Genomic DNA, 23,028 nt, shown 5'->3' with positions numbered 1-23,028 from the left:
TTACAGTGATGAAACTGAGGTTAGAGAAATTAGTTTACTTGCTCAAGTTATTTGAGTAAGTCTGACTTCAATAACTTGATTTGAATAAGTCTGACTTAGACTTGCAGTGCGCCTTCTCCTCTGGATAAAAAGGTCTTCTAAGGATAAATATATGTCCCAAATTCTGTTTATAAGAACACAGCAAATTTAAAAAATTCAATATCTGACTTTATAAATTTACTTCAAGAAACATAACCTAACCTAATTAGGTACAAAATTCATCAGAATAGCCCTGTGTATAATACTACATAAAATGAAGTTACCTTTAGTGCTATTAAATAAACCTTGCATCTTAAATTATTTCAGTTCTTCCTCAATATCCAGGTTTTTCCCCTACAAGGAATAAAATAACTTTTTGTTACACCATTTGTAAAAATTAAAATCTTTCTCAGTCTGACTTATTTCACTTAGCATAACACCCTCTAGGTCCATCCATGCTATCACAAAGGGTAAGAGTTCATTCTTTTTTATGACCAAGTAATATTCTATTGCATATATGTAAAACAACTTTTCTATCCACTCGTATGTTGATGGGCACTTGGGTTGCTTCTATATCTTGGTTATTGTAAATAACGTTGCAGTGAACATGGTGCATGTGTGCATATATTATCTTGAATTAGTGTTTTGGAGATATATATGTATATATATATATCCAGAAATGGAATTGCTGGATCATAAGGCGGTTGCATTTGTATTTTTTTGAGGATCTTCCATACTTCTTCCATGCTGTTTTTCACAGTGGCTGCATCAGTCTGCATTCCCAACAGGGCAGGAGAGTTCCCTTTCCTCCACATTCTCCACAGCACTTGTTTATTGGTTTATTGATGATAGCCTTTCTGACAGATGTGAGGTGATAGCTCATTGTTTTTAATTTGCATTTCTCTGATGATTAGAGATGTTGACCATCTTTTCATATGTGTATTGGCTATCTGTATGTCTTCTTTGGATAAGTGTCTCCATATAATTTCACTTATATAAAGAATTTAAAGAACAAAATAAGTGAACAAACTAAATAGAAATAGACTCATAGTTGCAGAGAACAGGCTGATGGTTGCCAGAGGGGAAGAAGATTGGAGTTCGGGGGGGTGAAAAAGGTGAAGAGATTAAAAAGTACAAATTGGTAGGTACAAAATAGTCATGGGGATGTATAGTACAGCATAGGAAATATAGTCAGTAATATTGTAATAACTGTGGTGCCAGGAAATATCAGGGTGATCACTTCATAAAGTATACAATAGGTTAACCATTATGCTGTACAACTGAAACGAACACAAAATAATATTGAATGTCAACTCTAACTGTAAAATAAAATAAAGCCCTGGCTGGTGTGGCTCAGTTGGTTGGGTGTTGTCCTGTGCACCGAGATTGCCAGCTTGATTTCTGTTTCGGGCACATGCCCTGGTTACTGGCTCCATCCCTGTTAGGGGGTGTGCAGGAGGTAGCCAGTCGATGTTTTCTCTCTCTACCACTCAGTCAATTAAAAAATATTTTTTTAAAAAACACAAAAATTGCCAAAACCGGTTTGGCTCAGTGGATAGAGCGTCGGCCTGCGGACTGAAAGGTCCCAGGTTCGATTCCGGTCAAGGGCATGTACCTGGGTTGCCGGCACATCCCCAGTGGGGGATGTGCAGAAGGCGGCTGATCGATGTTTCTCTCTCATCGATGTTTCTGACTCTCTATCTCTCTCCTTTCCTCTCTGTAAAAAATCAATAAAATATATTTAAAAAAAAAATTTAAAATCTTTCCTTAAAGTCAAACATTCCTTTCTGAAGTTTTATGAACTATTCTTGATTTTGGTCCTTTGACTCTTTCAAAGTAACACTCAGGATATTTCCAAAGAGACAAAAAGTCTATCTGAATTTCTCCCGAGATTGCTTACTTGCCCCCAGAAATAGTTGACCATAATTATTATAGTAAATTGAAATTCATGCCCTTGGGAGCATTATTTTGTTACTGCATAGGAGAAAAACTGAGGTTCCTGAGGACCCAAACAAGTCATCATAAATTTAAATAATACACTATTTTTTCAAGGCAGAAAACATATATTTTATAAATTTGTTTACTCAAAACACACTATTTTAGTATTGAGAGTTAATTTTATGTTCTGTGTTAAATCACTTAAGATAAAATTAACAATTTAGCTCCTCATTTTTATTAGTCACATTTTATGTACTCAATAGCCATATTGGACAGTGCACATATAGAACAATTGCATCATCACAGAAAGTTCTGTTGGACAGTTAGGCTTCAAGGTACTGGTAGTGGTGGATAGAGTGTCTTAGCATTCAGTTTATATAAGTTCTCCTATTTTCAATATGATGACTAAGCCAGGAAGACCTACTGTGCAGAGAATAAACTGCAGAATTCCAAGGATATGGGGTTGGTGGCAGGGTGGCGATCAGGAGCGGGGTCTAGGAAACTAATTGTTTCTCAAACAAATTTCACTCATTCTTCGTTATCTGAATTTCCATTTTTCTTCTGCTCTCCTTGTTCTTGTGGGTATATGTTCTTTTTCTTTTTAAAAAAAATTCCCTTTTGTACTTTCAGTGGAGTTTTGAGAGGGAGGTAAATTTAGATGTATGTATTTAGTCCCCCATTTTAACACAAGATCTATAGGGCCCTTAATACTCGTATGTAGAAATTTCTTAAGCACTGTCATTCATTGCATGGTGTAAAGAAAGGAGAATCGTGAACCTTTTTTAAACTCCCCAACTCCTTTGATTAGCAGTTATGCTGGGTTTTTAATAGTTGGTAGGTTGAAAAAGGAACTGTTTTCTGCCAGGTACTTGTAAATTTGAAATTGTATTTTTCTGCTATGCAATATCCTACTGTCAAATATTTCAGACTCTTAGCTTAGAAAAATAATTTAAAAAAATTAATTTTCTGATGGAGGAAAGTGTCTTTTATTCCTGTTTTTTTTTTTTTTCCAACCAGGGTTGGGTAAAGTATATTTGGCATTAATTATGGAGCCAAAGTCAGGAATCCTACTTGAGTTAGTAGTATAAAAATACACCACTGTTTCTGATATTTTGGTTTAGGATGGGCAGCTGTTACTACATTTAGGATTTGGACTGGTTTAGTTGTTTACAAAAATTGAATCAGAAAGACTTGATGCTCCTTTCAGAGATCACTAGCCTTGTGCTAGAATTGAGAGAATTGATGTTTTAAGTGTGTTCTGTCATTCGCGCCTTTAAAATACCAAGTGTTAAAAATTCTCTATAGCATTTGTTTGTGAATAGTAACTTTATTTAGAGAAGAGTACACTGAGTGAATCTTGAGTATTAAAGCAGTGCCTCTGATGTATTCACTTAATCTCTGAATCTGTTTACAAAAGCTCTGCCAAGGTGACTCAGACAGGTTTGAGATCCATTATGCTTCATGAACAAGTGAAAAACTGGTAGTCAAGTGAAATAAAATACAGCAAAGTAATTATTTAACAGCAACTGTTTTGACATGAGGGTGGAGTTCTAAGAGCAACTGTTATTCTCCAGTGGTCACTGGTACAGAACACAGTGAAACTGAAGTTGTGGATAACATATCTTTTTAAGGTAATCACAAAACTCTTGTTGCAATAGCAGTCTATTTTTACTCAAGATTTTTCCTTCCTAGCTATGCAGCAAATTTTGGTGCTATATTGAGTATCCTTTAATGGTCTTGATTGTTAAAACTTTGTAATCGAATATAAATAAATTTTTTAAAAGTCAAAACCAAATTTGATTTTGCTTTTTAAAATAAACTTTAACTTCCTTGACAGGTGAGTAGTTAATATCTTAGTCATATAACATTTTAGAAAAATACTGAAAAGTGATTCTGGTGGGAAAGGACCTTTTCTATTAGGTAAAAGTGCAATATAAATTAAAAAAAACCAAAACCCATAAATAATTACGTATATCACATCTGCCTTTAAGATTCAACATAATGTCTCTTTGTGATGATGATAAATCCACTAAAATTAATTATCTCAGAGGAATTTATTTTTATTGATTGATGAGAGAGAGAGAGAGAGAGAGAGAAAATCAGTTTGTTGTTCCACTCATTTATGCATCCACTGATTGCCTCTTTTTTTTTGGACACTTGCTCTTTGTGTGTGTGTTGTTGTTGTTAATCCTTACCTGAGGATATTTCTTCATTGATTTTTAGAGAGAGTGGAAGGGAGAGGGAGAGACAGAAAGAAACATTGATGTGAAAGAGACACATCTATTGGTTGCCTCCTGCATGGACCCTGACCAGGGCCGGGGAACCTACAACCAAGGTACGTGTCCTTGACTGGAATCGAACCCAGGACCCTTCAGTCCGCGGGCCGACACTCTATTCACTGAGCCAAACTGGCTAAGGCCACTGGTTGCCTCTTATATGTGCCCTGACCAGGGATCGAACCTGTGACCCTTCAGTGTACAGGCCGATGCTCCAACCAACTAAGCCACACTGTCCAGGGCATTAATCAGCCTCCTAATCACCAAACTATTCTGATTCCCTCCTTTCCACTATCCCTCTCCCAGCCAGTGGTTGTCAAGTACAGATGTTTGTGCCTACACACTGTAGACATCTAGCCCTCTTCCTTGTACTGCTCCTACTACCCTAATGAAGGTTCTGATCACCTCTTGCCTTGCTTACTGAATTAGCCTTTTTGCTGGTCATCCTTACTTTTCTTTTAAAAAATATATCCATTGTCTCCAAACTCTTGAGCCTGTCATTTGTGGTCTCTTCGTCCTGAACCCAGTCTACATCTCAATTTCCTCCTCCCTATCCTCTCATATTGTATATGCAAGGTTCCCTTTCTCAGGGACTCTTCATCCTTTGTCCTCTTGTCTTGGAGTGCTTTAAGTCGGTTTAGATGTGAACCCCCACCCCCTACCTGTGTCCTGCTTTACCCTAGCATAATCTCTACCTTCTTTAAACTCTCTTCTATTGGAGTTTATCAGGGAATAATAGTTTTACCAAGTATTGATGATTTGTATATGCTGTCTTTATCTTCTCCATTAGTTAAATAAACTACGATGGGAGACTTATTTATCTTTGATTTCCTCAGAGGAACACAATAGTGAATAAGATAGACACAGTCTTTCTTAAGGAACTTACAGTCTTAAACAGCCTATTTGGAGAGACAGTCATTAAATAAAGAGAGAACATTGAAACTGTGGTTAAGTGCTATGGTGTAGAGATGCATGATTTCATGGAAGCGTGAAGTAGTGGTCTTGACCTAGAAAACTTATTTGCAAAATGAGAATTTGGTCTGAGATCTGAAAAGTGTATAGCCGAGTATTTAGTATGAGCACACTCCCTGAAGTGAGAAGGAGCATGGCAAATAGAATTAAAAGAAGGCTCAAGGTATTGAGGTAGCAGAGAATATGTGGGGTAGAGAGGGAGATAGGGTCAGATCATACAGTAATAAACAATTATTACTCTTTTTACCCTCAGATCAAAGGAAAGCCATAGAAGTGTTTTAAACATGTAGATAGGATTTGTGTTTCAGATCCTTGGCTGCAGTGTAGAGAGTGAACTGGAGAGTGGAAGGGTCTCAGCAATGGGTATGGGCGGTCTGTTGTATTTGAACTACAGTAACAAATTAAATCCCAAATCTCTTCGGCTTAACACAGTAAAGATTTATCTCTATCATATAGAGTGCCACAGAGTTGGGCAGCCCGCTTCTATCTTGAAGTATATCTCCCGAGGTCATCTTGTCAGGGGAAGATGGAGCTAGATCACTTTTAAAGAGCCAGGCCTGGAAGTGGTTTATATCACTGTGTCTACCTGTTGCTGAGCAGAATCAGTCTGGTGAACTTTCAAGGAAGTCTGGGGAATGTAGTCTTCCTATGTGTCCAGGAAGAGGAAACAGTATGGTACACACATCTTCCAGGGGAGGTTTGCAACACTTGGGGAGGTTATTTTAACAGTTCAGATAACAGACAGTAGTGGTTTGGACTAGAAGAGTGGTGATAGAAAGGGAGAGAGATGAATGTCTTGGAAAAATATATGAGAAACCAAAGAGCTCAGTGAGGTGAGAGAGAAGGAATTGTTCGAGATGTATCAGGTTTGGGGCTTATGTAACTAGGATGGTGATGTCTTGGAAAAATATCTATAATAATAAAAATGTAATATGCTAATTAGACCCGATGTCCTTCGGAACAAGTCCACGGTGGGCTGGAGCCAAGGCAGAGGAGGCTGCTGCAGCTGCCTCTTGCATGAATTTCGTGCATCAGGCCTCTAGTATGAAAATATCTTCCTTGGAAAGGAAGACTGACTAGAAGGGGACTTTGGGCATGCAGAGCTCTTTGAGACATCCAGCTGGAGATTTTAGGTAGGAAATTGGATGTAAAGACTGCAAGCTCAGAAAAGCAGAAGTCTGAATAATGTGTGAGTCATTGGGATTAGATGATTGAAACTTCAGGCTTGGATAAAAATCTCTTAGAGATAATGTAGAGTCCTTTCTTTCCACCTGCACTGACATCCTGCCATCAACATCTGCTTTCTGCCTGATTGCTCTGCCATCACCCTCTCTGACCTCAGCCAAAACTTTTTATGTCCTCAGAGTCCTTTTGCTTGTCCTTGCGTGATTCCCTTTAGAACTTCCCAGAACAGTGATTCTAAATCTTTACCTAGTACGTTCAAACCACTGCACTACTATAGCCTGTCAAGCACAATTTTTAGCAGTGCCTCTTCCTTCCTCCAACTGTTACCCTCCCTCTTCCTGTTTTAGAGGAAACTAAGATTCACATTCCCATCTGTGCTCTGCATCTCCCCAACCTCTTTAAAGTTCTGCCTCTAAATTATGAGTGTTTATGAGTATTCTCTGGATCCAAATTGCATGAGTTCAAATCTCAGTTCCACTACCAGTTTCTGTGTAATTCTGACCACGTTACTGTACTTAATCTTTCCATGCCTCTGTTTTCAAGTCTGTAAGAAGCAAATAATGGTACTAGCTTTCTCATAGAATTTTTGTTATTTCAAAGTGTCTGATAATAGTAAGTACTCAGTATTAAGTTTTTGGATGTTTTTTCTCCTTAGTGTTTTGGCTTCCTTTCTCTTGTTCCCTTAAGAGCTCTTAAACTTTTAGTATGGTCAGAATTTCCCCAATAAGAAATGGATAATAATCAGTCTTTCCTTTTCCCTTCACCATTAATCCTCCTGTGTTTTCACTTTCTCAGTTCCCTGTGGATCCTCAGCCCATTACCCTGGAGTTCTGCCCCATTCCTCCAGTCTCCTGAAATGCTCAGAGGCCCAATTGCCAAGCCCAGTTGTCTATTTTCAAACTCTATAGTTTTTGGTATTGATGATCTCCTTCCTCAAAATACTCTCTGTTGGCGTCTTGGATGCTGTTTTTGCCCTTCTTACTTTTTCTTCTTAGCTTTCCTATCATTTCTTAGTCCCCTTGACTTGTTTCTCTTTTGCTACTTAATGTTGGTGATTCTGTGATAATGGCTGTAGTCCAAAATATCTATTAGTTTCATCCTCGTATTTCTAGTTGAAATCTCCATCTTAGATGTTTTACACATTCCTCAAAATTAACATGTCAGCCCTAGGCGGTTTGCTAAGTGGTGAGAGCATAGGCCCTTCGACTGAAGGGTCTCAGGTTTGATTACAGTCCAGGGTATGGACCTTGGTTGCAGGCTTGATCCCTGGCTCTGGTTAGCCCTGGCATGCGCGGAAGACAATCAATCGATGTGTCTCTCACATTGATGTTTCTCTCTGTGGGTGTCTCCTCCCTTCCGTTCTAAAAATCAATGGGAAAAAAATATCCTCATGAGGATTAAAAAAAATTTTTTTTAACATGTTAAATTGTAACCATCTCCCCTTTCTGCTGATTCACCACAAACTTTCTACTTACCAGTCTAGAGAATCCTGGATCTTCTTTGATGCTGCTACTTTAAAAAAGTATATATATTGTTATTGATTTCAGAGAGGAAGGGAGAGGGAAAGAGAGATGGAAACATCAGTAATGGGAGAGAATCATCGATCTGCTGCCTCCTGCATGGCCCCTACTAGAGATGGAGCCTGCAACCCAGGCATGTGCCCTGACCAGGAATTGAACCGTGACCTCCTGGTTCATAGGTCAATACTTAACCACTGAGCCATTCTACTGGGCTGATGCTACTTCTTATGGTTTCACTCAGCTATATTAATTCTATTTATGGTTTCACTCAGCTATATTAATTCTACTTTGAAATGCCCTTGGATTCTTTTTGTTTGTTTTGTTTTAACTGCACTGCTGTAGTTCAGAGCTTTCTCTTCTGGATATTTGTAACTATCTCAAAAATGGTTTCCCTGCTTCCAGTGTCTGCCAGTTTCTTAGTGTCTCTTCATTAGAGACCTGCACAGACCTAAATTTTGATTTAAAAAAAGCTCAAATTCCTCCTTACTGAGGCTTTTAAGATGCCTGTAAGTTACAGCTTAATTTGGCTGAGATTAGTTGCATTTTAATTGCAGAATATACATTTCCTTTCTGTTTTCAGTTACTGGTACATGATTACTTTGATTAATTTCTAAGTCAGGATATAAAATGCTTGAGATACTTCACTTAGATGTTGACAGATAAATTCAAATATTGATTGGTTAGATATAAGTCTTTAAATATACTGTCTTCATGCTTTTCAAGATGGGTTAGACATGTGAGCCTAACAAATCAACATAGGTAAACTTGGGTGCTTAGAAGAATTGGAGTCTGCTTTTATAGGGTGTCCCAAAATTCACGCAGGATTTGAATTTTGCGTGAGCATTAACAACAACAAAAAATAAAAGCCTATGCCCTGACCGGTTTGGCTCAGTGGATAGAGCGTCGACCTTTCAGTCCCAGGTTCGATTCCGGCCAAGGGCATGTACCTTGGTTGCGGGCACATCCCCAGTAGGAGGTGTGCAAGAAGCAGCTGATCGATGTTTCTCTCTCATCGATGTTTCTCTCTATCCCTCTCTCTTCCTCTCTGTGAAAACTCAATAAAATATATTTAAAAAATAAAAATAAATAAAAAATAAAAGCCTAATTTTACTTGGTTTATTGAATCAGATTCTAATATCTGTTGTCCTTTGATTTCAATCCCTTCAATTTGATAAACATTACCAAGTACCAATTATGGCCCAGGAACAGGGACAGTGAAGACCACGGCTTTGCGTATGTGCCAGCAAAGCCGTGGAGGCCATTTACCCGATGTGCTATTCCATACATAACCCTATACTGTATACTTTATGAATCAATAAAAAATTTACAATTTTTAATTATAAACCTGTGTTTTCTATCAGAACTACTTCTTGCGTGAATTTTGGGACACCATGTGGTTATTCACTATTTTGTTATTTTGAACATTTTTTTCCTCTGTTCAAAATAGCAAAATAATCCTAACTTCCTGTACACAGATGAACTATGAAGATCAGAACAGTACTTCTCCTAATGCAGTAAAAGGTTTAAGAAAAGTGCTTTTTAATAGTAGGAAAGTGATAAGATTGTGTAGCTTTTGTAGTAATTTTCTAGTCTTAATTTTTCTATATTTACCACTTCATTATTTTAGAGTGAAATATTCATTTATAAACAAAATGTGGAATAGGTTAGACAGGATTGAACTGGGTTATGATTATAGGTTAGATTAGATGGGATTGAAGTGGATTATACTCTTTTAATTAATATGATTAAATGGCCCAAGTACATTAATGTTAACTAAATGCTGGGATCTTAGTGTATTTTAATCCCCAGAATTCTTACATACATTTTTTAAGTAACAGCTTTATTGAGATACTAGAGGCCCAATGCGTGAAATTCGTGCAAGAGTAGGCCTTCCTTCCCCCACTGCCGCCACCAGCTTCCCTCTGGCACCTGGGACCTGGGCTTCCCTCGCAGAGGGAGGCCCTGCCCACCTGCTGCAGCCTGCCGGTTGGTGGCTAGGCCTCCCTCTTTGGGGTGATCGCGGAGCCGCCCCAATTGATTGCCCCGCCGGTCAGTGGCCTGAGCCTCTTTCTGTGAGGCCATCATGGGGCGATGGCCGGGCCCCCGACCAATCACATCGCACCGCCTTGGCTGGCCTGGCACCAGTGGGTATCATAGCGTGGTCATCCAGATGGTCGTCTGGCTGCCTGGCCTAATTAGCATATCACGATTTTATTATAGATAATTCACACATCATGAAGTACAAGTCACTGGTTTTCAGTATATTTACAAAGTTGTGCATCCACATTGCTATCAAATTTCAAAACATTTTATCACTCCAGAATGAAAACCCCATATCAATTAGTAGTCACTCCCCATTCTTCTTTCCTCTTAGCTCCTGGAAACCACTAATCTTCCTGTCTATGGATTTGCCTATTTTGAACATTTTGTGAAAAAAAGAATCATATAATGGGGCCTTTTATGCATGGCTTATTTCACTTAGCATAATGTTTTTCAAGGTTTTTCCATTTTGTAGCATGTATCAGTACCTCATTTTTTATGGCTGAATAATATTCTATTGTATGTATATGCCACATTTTGTTTATTCATTCATCAGTTTTTCCTAATTTTTTGCTGTTATGAATTATGCTGCTATTAATATTCATGTACAAGTTTTTGTATGAACTTATGTTTTTATTTCTCTTGTGAATATACCTAGGAGAGTGGCATTGCTAGGTGTTTAACTGCATGTTTAACTTTTTGAGGAACTCTGCCAGACTGTTTCCCAAAGCAGCAGCACCATTTAACAGTTCTGTCAGCAGTGTATAAGTGTTCCAGTTTTTCAACAGCCTCCTCACCAGCATTTGTTGCTGTTGTCTTTTTGGTTATAGCCATCCTAGTGGGTGTGAAGTAATAGCTCATTGTGGTTTTGCCCTAAGACCACTATCATGAGCATTTTTCCCGAGTGTTTATTGACCATTTTTATATCTTCTTTGAAGAAATGTCTATTCAAATCCCTTAAATTGGGTTGTCTTTATTTTTATTGTTGAGTTAGAAGGGTTCTTTATATATTCTGGATACAAGTTTTTATTGGATACATGATTTGCAAATACTTTCTCCCAGTGTATGGATTATCTTTTCACCTCACATGTATTTTTATTTCTTAAGCAAATTACTTGATATTAATTTTGGGTTATCAATATTTTTGCATTGTTCAGTATTTATATTCTGTTAAGTTTAAATTCTTGCTTTAGAAAAACTAACTTGCAAAACCAAAGAAGTTAATGAAGTAAAGTTAATATAAATAGCACATTCCTTAAAAAAGAGGAAAAGATTAAAAACTGGTTTTAGAACTTTTGCTATCAAGATCTTTTGTAACTGCTTTCTCATCTCAAAATAGCAAATATAACATAGTAAAAGGTTTATTTTTCCGGTCAATATAATATCAAATTAAACTGTGTTCTTTGTCACAGCAGTAAACATTTTCTGATTTATTCTTTTTTTAAATTGAGATATAATTGACATATAACATTGTTAAGTTTAAGGTGTAAAAGTTGTTGATTTGATACATTTATGTATAGCAGTATGATTACTATCATAGCATTAGCTAACCAACACCTCTATCACATCACATAAATATCATTGCTTTTTGTGGTGGGAATAATTAAGATTTAGTCTCTTAATAATGTTATTTATTCTTATCTTAATTTAAAACTTGAAGATTTTTTAAAGTGTAATTTTAAAGGCATTTGACTATTACGTTACTGAATATTAATCTCATAATTTTGAAATGTGAGTAGAACAAAGACCTTTTAATTATTTTATTAGTGAAAGCTATACCATAGGAATAGAATAATTTTTCCAGCCCAGCCACTCTGACCATTTATTATACTTATGAAAAGAATTTGGGGTGATATTAATAATCAAACTGGAAAGTTGACTACCTCCAGTCAGGGCTCTGAGCCACCTCTACAATATAAAAATAATCCAGCACCTCAGAAGTACCTTTTTTCAGGTTTTAAGGTATGAGGGGCTGCATAGATGACTCCTCCCTTAATCCCACATAATAGTGATGAATGGCTTATATATGTAATCTTGTAAATGTTCAGTGACTGAAATTAGTGATTGCAGCTCAGGTATTCCAGTTCCCTATTGGATGATAAGTATGCCTTAAAAATTGTAATAAGTGTCTGTCAGTCTATAATCAAATATATAGTTTTTATATTTGGCACAATGAAAATTATAAACCTCTTTCTGATTTCCTTTTCTTATTATAGGCCTCAGGAGTGCAAGTTGCTGATGAAGTATGTCGCATTTTTTATGACATGAAAGTTAGGAAGTGTTCCACACCAGAAGAAATCAAGAAAAGAAAGAAGGCTGTCATTTTTTGTCTCAGTGCAGACAAAAAGTGCATCATTGTAGAAGAAGGCAAAGAGATCTTGGTTGGAGATGTTGGTGTAACTATAACTGATCCTTTCAAGCATTTTGTGGGAATGCTCCCAGAGAAAGATTGTCGCTATGCTTTGTATGATGCAAGCTTTGAAACCAAGGAATCCAGAAAAGAGGAGCTGATGTTTTTCTTATGGTAAGCAGTGATAGAAATAGTGAGTCTCTGTAAAAATCAGAGTTAATGTCATTGTTAGTTTAGCATTTGGAGAGCCAGTATCTGCAGCCAAAGTAGTTTTCAGTCAAGTGGTCTGCAGTCATTGTTGTTTAATTTTTATTTACAAGGTTTCTGGTAAATTTTTATTTACAAGATGGGCAAAGGGGTGGGGGAATCAAGGATATCTGCATAGTGTCAACAATAAAAAATTTAAATTAAAAAAATAGAAAAGAAAAGAAAAGGTCTTAGCTAGATTGATGTTTGTGGAACCAAAAATAAATTTTAACTAGTCTTTGTTTACTTGAAAGGTGACTTTCAGTAGTCAGTTATTTTGGCAGTGGAAGGAGGCAGAGGGTTAGATTTCTATGCATCCTCTGAACTCCTTATAAGCTAAAATTTCTCTAAAAACTCTTCCTAGAATACTGAGAAGAAAGTTTATCTCACCAAAATCCTTCTCTAACTTGTAATGCCAGGAACCAGCCTCCTACTTTTTTAAACATCTATACTTTATTTGTGCCTGGAGTTTGCTACTTTTGAAGTTGGTACTATCATTGCCTCCAACTGTGATAGTTCACACTGTCCATAAGGGTAGCCACTAGTCACTAGCTATCCTATCTAATAAAAGAGAAACATGGTAATTAGCCATACCTCCGCTACCCTTCCCATTGGCTAATCAGGGCGATATGCAAATTAACTGCCAGCCAAGATGGCGGCCGGCAGCCAGGCAGCTTAAAGCGAACATGAGGCTTGCTTGCTTCAGTGACGGAGGACTCCAACGTTCCCCGCCTGCCGCTGCCGGCCTCTGAGCTTGCAGTTTGAAACATTGTTACAAATATAGAAGCTAAACAAAACCCCAGAAACCTGCTTTCAGCCAGCTGGGATCTCAGAGCTGGAGTTGAAACAGTGTTTTGATTATAGAACCCAAACAAACCAGATACCTACTTTCAGCAGCTGAGGCCTCAGAGCTGGAGCCAAGCCGCAGAGCTAAAGCTGGCCCAGAATAAAAAATAAAAAATAAAAAAAGGAGCGGTTGGGAGCTTCAGTCACCCGCCAGCCTGAAAACAGCCCTCAGCCCCTCACCCAGACTGACCAGGCACCCCAGTGGGGACCCCCACCCTGATCCAGGACACCCTCCAGGGCAAATCTGCCGGCCCCCACCCGTGCACCAGGCCTCTATCCTATATAGTAAAAGGGTAATATGCCTCCCGGCACCGGGATCAGCGGAGCCGCGAGGCTTCCCGGCACTGGGATCAGCGTGACGGGGCAGCGCCCAAACCCCCTGATCACCCTGCGCTCTGTGTGACGGGGCGGGGCCACTACCTCCCTATCCATGCTGCTCTGTTTATGACAGGGGAAGGCGCCCCAGACCCCGATCGGCCCTGCTCTGTGCCTGATAGGGGGGAGCTCCCCAACCCCCTGATTGCCCTGTGGCTCTGTGTGTGACAGGGTGCAGCGCCCCAACCCCCCTCATCCCCCCAACGAGCCCTGCTCTGTGACAGGGTAGAGCCATAACCTCCCCATCGGCCCTGCCCTGAGTGTGACAGTGGTGGCGCCCCAGCCCCCTGATCAGCCCTGCTCTGTGGGTGATAGAGGGCGGCACCCCAACCCCCTCCCCCCCCCCCCCCCGGGCCCTGCTCTGTGTGTGACGGGGTAGAGCTATAACCTCCCCATCAGCCCTGCCCTGAGTGTGACAGGGTGCGGCGCCCCAACCCCCTGATCCGCCCTGCTCTGTGTGTGACGGGGGCGGTGTCCCAACTCCCCTCTCGGCCCTACTCTGTGCGTGACAGGGTACAGAGCCCCAACCCCCCTGATGGACCCTGCTCTGTGAGTGACGGGGCAGCGCCCCAACCCCGATTGGCCCTGCTCTGTGTTGACGGGGTGGCGCCGCAACCTCCCCATCGACCCTGCCTTGAGTGTGACAGGGGGCGGTGCCCCATCCCCCAATCGGCCCTACCCTGAGCGTGACTGAGGGTGGCATCGCAACCTCCCGATCCGGCCTGCTCTGTGTGTGACGGGGTGGCGCCCCAACTCCCCAATCAGCCCTGCTCTAAGTCTGACCAGGGGTTGCACCTAGGGATTGGGCCTGCCCTCTGCCACCCGGGAGCAGGCCTAAGCCAGCAGGTCGTTATCTCCCGAGGGGTCCCAGATTGCGAGAGGGCACAGGCTCCCCCAGTGCACAAATTTTTGTGCACCGGGCCTCTAGTTTAGATATAAAAGAATTAAATGCAGTAAAATTTATTTACATTTCAAATGCTCAGTAGTCACATGTGACTAGTGGCCACATTATTGAGTAACACAGATATACAACATTTCCATCATTATAGAAAGCTCTATTGGACAGCATTGTTCTAAATAGTAAAAAAGTGTTATAAATTGATTTTACATGACTTTTTCTTGAAAGGCTGTTTAAATGAGTTATCCTGTTTTTTTCAAGTAAGTTAATATTTGAGATTAAGCCTGGGTTAAAATTCACACCTGTATCCCTCATCTAATTGTATTATGGTACATTTCTTGATATGGAATTCTTACATGAGACTATGTTTAGCTTCCAGGGGGAAGGGGGAATGGTAACAGCCTCTGATTTGGGGGGAGTGAGGGTGCTGTTGATAGTTTGGCCTGAGCCAATGCAAGGCAAGGGGGTGCTTAGCTCTCAGTTGTGTGCCACCTTGGGATGGGCTAGGAAGTCAAAAGAACTCTGGTTTAAAGGATTGTCACTCTAGATCACACCTGTTTTATTTCAGCAAGCCTGTTGCACTTGACTAAACCAAGATGTGTGAGGAATATAAATACGAGGTCTGGGAGCATGTATTAGGGCAACTTACTGTTCTGCAAGACTGGCAGCTGCATATATACATACACACATAATACATAAAGACAGTATTTAATGAAACAAAAGGAGCACATTCCTGATTTGAGTGAAAGTGCATTCATTAACACATCAAGCGCCCTGTCAGTCACCGGTGACTGATGCACTATACTTTCCATCCGGAAGACAAAACAGACTGGGCGCTTAACATGTTAAACTTAATTTCTGTTACATTCCAGGTATTGTGTTATGGCCTGAGGAAACAGCTGGTAAAGTCCTTGCCATTCTGGGATTTACAGCTGAGTGGCAGCTAAATAAGATTTTGACTTAAATATTTATTTATTTATTTATTCATTTATTATGAATATATTTAGTAAGGTTTTAGCTTTTAAATTGGTGAATACAGGTGGGGAGAAAGTAGGTTTACAGTTGTGAGTACACAAAACACAGTTTATTCTTATATTATCATTTATTAACTAGAGGCCCAGAGCACAAATCTATACACGGGTGGGGTCCCTCAGCCTGGCCAGCGATTGAGGCCTATCAGGGGGCTGGTCGGTCAGGGGGAGGGACTCCGGGAGGTTGGCCAACCATGGGAGGTTGGCTGTGGGAGTGCACTGACGACCAGGGGGCAGCTCCTGTGTTGAGTGTCTGCCCCCTGGTGGTCAGTGCACGTCATAGCGACTGGTCAACTGGTTATTCGGTCGTAATGGTCGCTTAGGCTTTTATATATATAGATTATTGTATTATTTTCCATACAAACAATTATAAGCCTAATTTTGCCCCACTCTCCCTATATTTCCTTTATATGCCCCTGGTTTTTGTACTTTTTATTTACTATGAAAATGATCCTCTACATCAGTGGTTCTCAACCTTGGCTGCACATTAGAATCACCTGGGAATCTTTTTAAAATTCTGATTTCTGGGCCTCATCCTCCAGAAATTCTGTTTCTTTGTTATGGGGTGAGACCACAACATTAGTAACTGCCCTATATGAAAAAGCATTTGGAAAATAAAAGTAGAAAGAAGGAAAGGAAACTCCATGTTAGTGCAGTGTTTTATTTTGTACTGTTGTTTTTTTAAAGAAAAGGTGAAACCATCAGGAATGTTTCATAACAGGCTGTTTAAAGGGCCCAGGGTACAGCTCTTACCTAGTGTTTTTTAAATCTTGTCTGAGTAAAATTAGAGCAGTGATTATTTTTTCCTGTCCCTGACCTGTTTTGCATAAGAAAAGTACCCACTTAACTTTGCAGTTCAAACATTTGCTAGACCTGAGTTTATTGTTATGACTTGCCTCCCTCCTTTGACCTTAGGGTTGGGAAGTATAAGCATCTGAGAGATACAGAGACTGTTCTTTTCCTGGTTCCCAAGAATAGAATCTCCGAGCTGTGGGAGTAGACTCGGTGAGGTCCATGTCAGCCCATGGTGTTAAGGACTGTGGCACATCCTGGAAATATGGCAGTGAAAAGGATTAAGTGTTTAAAGGATTTAACAACACTCCATTTATCCTTTGCTATCTTGGTAGTATGGAGTGGAGGTGGGTCTGAGGGTAGGTGGTGGTGTGGGGAGTGATGCATTCACAGATAGTTTGCATAGGATAGGATTTTCTGTCAATTGTTACTATTTCTGGTATTTTTCAATATTGCTGGTGAAGAAAGTGATGAAGCGTATACTTTGCTTCCAGTGTTCATTCAACATGGGGCCAGCACAAAAAAATCTTATAGATCAAGATAGTAGTAACTATTGACAATTAAGGCATAGCTATTGCTGAATTGCCATTAAGCTTTAAAAAAGAAATCCTTCTGACATGTTTATTATGTTAGACTAAGATGGAAAACAAGTAGTCGTGTGGTCAGAATTTGCTATTGTAATAGACATAAAAGGGGTAAGAAGGGAACTTTTATAATATGTTCTTTTTAAAGACATCAGAAGCAAAAATGCTAAGATTACTAGCATTTCTTAATTTGGGGTGGCACATACTTGATTAACAGATTATTCTCTGTACTTTAAAACTTTTTTCTAACCAGAAGAGGTTAAATATCCTAATATATAAAAACCCAGGGTCCATATGACTGAAGACTCGACCAACTGGAAGTCAGTCCTGCAGTCAGTGCTGGTTGCTGTGGTGACCCAGCACTGACTGCTGAGGGGGCTGCGGATCAGGCCCGGAGAGAGGCCCAAAAAGAGAGGCAGGGTCTGGTCAGCCGTTGCCTCTCTCTCTCCGGGCTTCTCCAGCAGCTGTGCCTCTGTTTCTCTCCAGGGGCTGCTGATCAGCCCCGCCTCTCTAATCAGGCCTAGAGATAGGCCCGGAGACACTGACTGGCATAGAAACTGACCAATCAGAATCAAATCTTGGTGAAGTGCAAGGAGCCAATGGCTGCCTAGGAGGCGGAGCTTTTGACACTGGCATAGAAACCGACCAATCAGAACCTAATCTGGGTGAACTGTGAAGGCAGAACCTAAGGTGGGGGCTGAGGAGGGGTTTTATAGGCAACAGCTGTTTGGTGTAAGGCAGGGGTAGGCAACCTTTTTGTGGGTGCGTGCCAAAACCAGCAAAATCTTGGACTCAGAATTCTTCTGTGTGCCAATCCTAATTTTTTGAGAACATGTTACGCCTACTTGATATCTCTTAAGGTGCACATATGTGAAGAACCTTGAAGAAATAATAAAATTCATTTGAGTGACAAAAACAGTATATAATGATGAAAAATACATTTATTTTTTAATGTATACATGTACACTGATAGTCCGACAGAAAACTTTATGACTCCGTTTGATATTATCAGTGGGACTTTTGCTGCTGCATCACTGATGACAGAGATTTTACATCAGGTTTGTATTTCATGACCTTCAGAGATATGCACGAGCTACTACTTTCATCCGCCAGGCTACTCCTATTACGAGACTTAACAAAATTCATCACTGAGAACAAAGATTCACAGTTGTAAATGGAAGATTATAAGAGAGGGTTTTGTGTGCCAGCAAAAGTTACTGGCGTGTCATGTTTGGCACGCGTGCCAGGGGTTGCCCACCCCTGGTGTAAGGTGTAAGAAAGCAGTTCAATTTTTTAATGACCGGTTTGGCAGTATAGTGCAAATGGCTGGCAATCAGTCCAGATATAGGGATTTGTATTTTTGTCTGCCAAGAGCATCTCCTGCTGGAAAAGCCCCCCCCCCCCCCCCCCATTTAAGCAATCTATCCTGTATAATCTATCTATACTAATAAAAGGGTAATATGCTAATTAGACCGAGTTGACCGGCCATCTTCCGGACGTCCAACTTCCTTCTGGACAAAGCCATGGTGGTGGGGGCCGAAGCAGAGAGGGCAGTTGGAGGCGAGATAAGGCCAGCAGGGGAGGGCAGTTGGGAGTGAGATCAGGCCTGCAGGGGAGGGTAGTTGGGGGCGATCAGGTAGGCAGAGGCAGTTAGGGGCAATCTGGCTGGCAAGGTAGAGCAATTAGGGGCGAGATCAGGCTGGCAGGGTAGGGCCATTGGGGGTGAGATCAGGCCAGCAGTGGAGGGCAGTTGGGGGCAAGATCAGGCCGGCAGGATCAGACAGGCAGGCTGAGGTAGTAAGAGGCAATCAGGCAGGCAGAGAGGTTAGGGGCGATCAGGCAGGCAGGCAGGCAGGCAGGTGAGCGGTTAGGAGCCAGCGGTCCCAGACTGCGAGAGGGATCGGGCCTAAATGGGCAGTTGGACATCAGGCCTAAACAGATTGGAGAGGGTGCAGGCTGGGCTAACACCTTCCCTCTCCCCTACCACCCCCACCCCCCCCCCCCGGCCCCGCACAAATTTCGTGCACTGGGCCACTAGTCTTATATAAAAGTTGTTATTGGCCTAAACTCAAGCCTTTATTGATAAAAATATATATATATTTTTTACTTTATTTTAAAGAAAACAAATTCGGTAATACAATGGATTATCCAGTCAGTGTTGGTTGTTTATTCTGGCCCCATTAATCTGATTTTTAATCAGTAGTTCTCTACGTTTTTTCCACTTGTTCAGCCTGAGCCATTCTGTGTTTGCCACTTGCAACAGTTCTCTGTAAGAAGGTGGGGACATAGAAAAATTGTGTAGTTAGGAAAACTCTCCCAGGATAGTCTGAGGACCCTTCCCCATTACTGATGTAAATGTGTAACACGATGTAAATTGTACTTTCTCTAAGCCAGTTTTTTCATTTTTGGCATCTCTTTATCCAGGGCACCAGAACTAGCACCTCTGAAAAGTAAAATGATCTATGCGAGCTCCAAGGATGCAATTAAAAAGAAATTTCAAGGTATGATCTAGATTTTACTTCCAAATACTTAGAGGTATGGTGAGCCCCTGAAATGGGGCTACATCTTTTCTAGGGAGCACCTTATTTTCTTTGGAGAACCTTGCCATGGAGGGAAGCATTGTTTTGAGAAAAAACCCAGAAGGTTAAACCTGGTTTTCAGTGTCCTCTGCCTTGCGCTGGTCACTTTGGGTCTGCATGGCCCATATTTAATAACCTCATTCTCTCCACATTGTGTAGCACTTGTTCAAGCTGGTTTTAAACTTGTTTGAGATGCTGTCAAGTTTCTCACATAACAGATGGAGACTAATTGGTTTACATTGGTCAGACTAAATGATAACTTTGTTCTTGTCTTTTTAAAAAATACATACTTTTATTCATTTCAGGGAGGAAGGGAAAGGGAGAGAGATAGAAACATCATCAATGAGAGGATCATTGATCAGCCACCTCCTGCACACACCCCCACTGGGGATTGAGCCTGAAACCTGGGCATGTGCTCTGACCAGGAATTGAACCATGACTTCCTGGTTCATAGGTTGATGCTCAACCACTGAGCCACACTGGCTGGGCTGCTCTTGCCTTTGATTGTAGTTAACATAAAGTTGAAAAAGGAAATGCTTATAAATGGGAAAGGATACTTTTATCTCTAGCTTTACTTTGGAATGGTATAATTTTAGGTAATTGACTCATCTGTATCCAAAGGAAAGTTCCCTCCTTGAGCTGGCCAGTTATGTTTGACTTGCCCACTGGGTGATTGGGATCCTGATGAGATGGCCTGACCATCCTGTCTCCAGCCAGGAGGACATGTTGGTATGCTGGAAGAGCATGGGGCAGGTGCCCAGAGGCCTGCATTGAGGGCTAAGCTTGTCATCTAACTGCTGTGTGACCGTGACCAAAACCGCTAAACATCCTTGGGCCTTGATTCTCTCAGCTGTAGAACGAGATCATCTTGGTTGTGGGAGCTTAGTCTCAGAGGTGGCCCTACCTCCTTCCTGCCATGGCTAACTCCAAACAGCTGGGCGAGCCAAGGTCATAGGACTTGGCCCAGTGTGGTTTTTGTTTTGTTTATTTGACTGTGACTGACTTTTATGTTCTTGTAGTTGAACAGGTTTGCCCTGGCTTGTTTACTTAGGAAAGCAACATGCTCGCTTCCTTTCCTGGAACCTGCTGCTGTGTAGTTCAGGCCTTGCAGGTTCTCCATGCCTTCGAGTTGATGTTGGCCCATTACCCAGAAGTGTGTTCACCAGTTGGTTAACTGATGTTTTAACATGACTCATTAAAGATGGCCACCTTGTCACCTTTTTCTAGTGAAACCATGACTGGCTTTCTCAATCAGTCCTAAGTGGTCCAAAAGCTAGCTGACCTGTTATGCTTTCAGCAGCTTAAGAAATTGTCTTAAAATTATGGAAAGTCAGAAACAATGTAGGTATTTAAAAGATTGTTATTTACAGAGAAGCTACTGTATGTAATTCCATAATTGAGCTCATTCTTCAGTGTGGTGATGTAATTTTTCTGAGAAAGCAATTAGTAATACATTTTACAGTTTCCATTGTGATAGAGCTCTCAAATATATAATACACTAAAGAGCTGTTTTGTAGAATAAAAGTATGCCATTTGTAAGTATTTTTACTCTTCAACACAGTTGACTAAATCAACTGCAATCAAAACATCATATTCATATTTTTACTTATTTTTTAAAAATACTTCTAGACTTGCTTTTTAAATTTTTATTGAAGTACATATCTATAAAAAAAAGCTCATGTCATAAATTATATTGTAGAACTCAATGAATTTTCACAAACTGACATAATTGTTGTTCCTAGATTTAATGACCAGTACCCCAGAAGTCACACCACTTTCTTTTACTCTTTTATCCAAAGGATAACCAATACTCTGGCTTCTAACAGCATAAAATAGCTTTGGCTGATTTTGTGTTATATAAATAGAATCATCCAGAATGTATGCTTCAGTCAACATTGTTTAAGTCATTCATTTTTATGCATGTAGTTATAGATTATTTATTCTCATTACTGCATAGTATATTGTTATTTGTGTATACCACAGCTTTTCTATCCATATTAGAATTGGTCTTTTAAAACAGCTTGCTGTCTTAGAGAAATAGGTAAACTACTGTCATAATTCTAAATAGAATTATTTTTCCTCCGTAGGCATAAAACATGAATGTCAAGCAAATGGGCCAGAAGACCTCAATCGGGCTTGTATTGCTGAAAAGCTAGGTGGATCCTTAATTGTAGCTTTTGAAGGATGCCCTGTGTAGATCATGGTTCAGTGCCACAATCAAAAGCTTCCATGTTTAATGTTATCCTCTTGCTATATAAGTAAAGCAAATATGTTTAGGCCAGGGTCTCACTGAGGGGGAGCTATCTTGTCATCTGTTAAACTAAATATTCTATAAACATGTGCAAACAGCCCTAAATAAATCTAAAATCTAAAGTTCTATTGGTATGAAATTAAATTCTTATTGGTCATTCTTAATTCTTAATGCCTGTTTTGATGAGTTGGCTTGTAAAGATTTTTGCTAAGCTCCTTTTTAATAATGCAGTTCACAAAACAGTGCATATAAGAGAACTGTTGCATCTTTGTTAACTTCAGCAATTACTTTGTTTCTTTAGCTTAGAGAATTGGTCATAACCTGGTTATAATTATTGCCCAAATTCTTTATTCTCTCTTGAGTGAAACTGAATAATGGAAAATAATTCTCACATGTAATAACACTAATATACTAACTACAATAAGATTAAGTCAGGCAGTCTTTTAATTCTACCAGATGTGTAATGAAGACTGTCTCAGAATTGTGAATGCTTATACCAGTAATCAGCGCTGATCTTGCAAAGCACTATTTCAAGCACGTAGTTGGAGTACAGGAAACAACTCCTTGCACCTGTGGTGAGCTCTCCACTTACTAGATGGGAGACTGTTCTGAGAGTGACCTTGCATCTAGAGAATCATGTGTCCTTAGGAGAATGTGCAATATCTTGTAACAACCAGATAAGATGCAAATTAGCATTCCATTGTAATCCACTTTGTTAATGAAAATGATAAAAACGGTGTATTGATAAGCTAGGACACTTGTGAAAACTTTAATTGTGTCTTCTTCAGAACTTTGTTTCTGGCACAGTAAGGTGGGGAAGCACATTAGGTATATGGTTACTCTGGGGCCTGGGAGAACTTCTTAATTTCCTAGAGCAGTTTGTCAACTGTATGTGAAACGGGGAGCAGGTATGACAAAAGATGACACCCATAGAAAACTGCTACCTGATGACACTTGGAAGTGATTGTCTTAACATCACAGACATAACACCTTGAACAATATAGAGATGCATAAACAGTTGAACTTAGAAATAGCTGTATTGGCTTTATGTAATAAAGGAAGCATTTTTAACTTAATCTCTTGTGTAATTATTCACATGTGAGTTGGGTATAAAGGAGATTGTCTTC

General features: G+C 40.1%; 1 protein-coding gene across 2 annotated transcripts in view; it reads left to right on the top strand.

Moving 5' to 3' along the window:
• Positions 1-22,977, top strand: part of DSTN (destrin, actin depolymerizing factor) — a 45,923-nt gene extending 22,946 nt beyond the window's left edge. For both annotated transcript variants that reach the window (XM_081096976.1, XM_081096977.1), the window contains exons 2-4: positions 12,166-12,473; positions 19,496-19,572; positions 21,738-22,977. In XM_081096976.1, the coding sequence (XP_080953102.1) occupies positions 12,166-12,473; positions 19,496-19,572; positions 21,738-21,847 (495 nt within the window). In that variant the 3' untranslated portion in view covers positions 21,848-22,977. The remainder of the gene's footprint in view (positions 1-12,165; positions 12,474-19,495; positions 19,573-21,737) is intronic.
• The last annotated feature ends 51 nt before the right edge of the window (positions 22,978-23,028 follow it).

This window comes from Myotis nattereri, assembly GCF_964212035.1.
Source record: "Myotis nattereri genome assembly, chromosome: 8".
Classification (NCBI taxonomy): Eukaryota; Metazoa; Chordata; class Mammalia; order Chiroptera; family Vespertilionidae; genus Myotis; species Myotis nattereri.
Note: the sequence above shows the minus strand (reverse complement) of the source record. Positions and strands in the feature narration are given on the sequence as shown.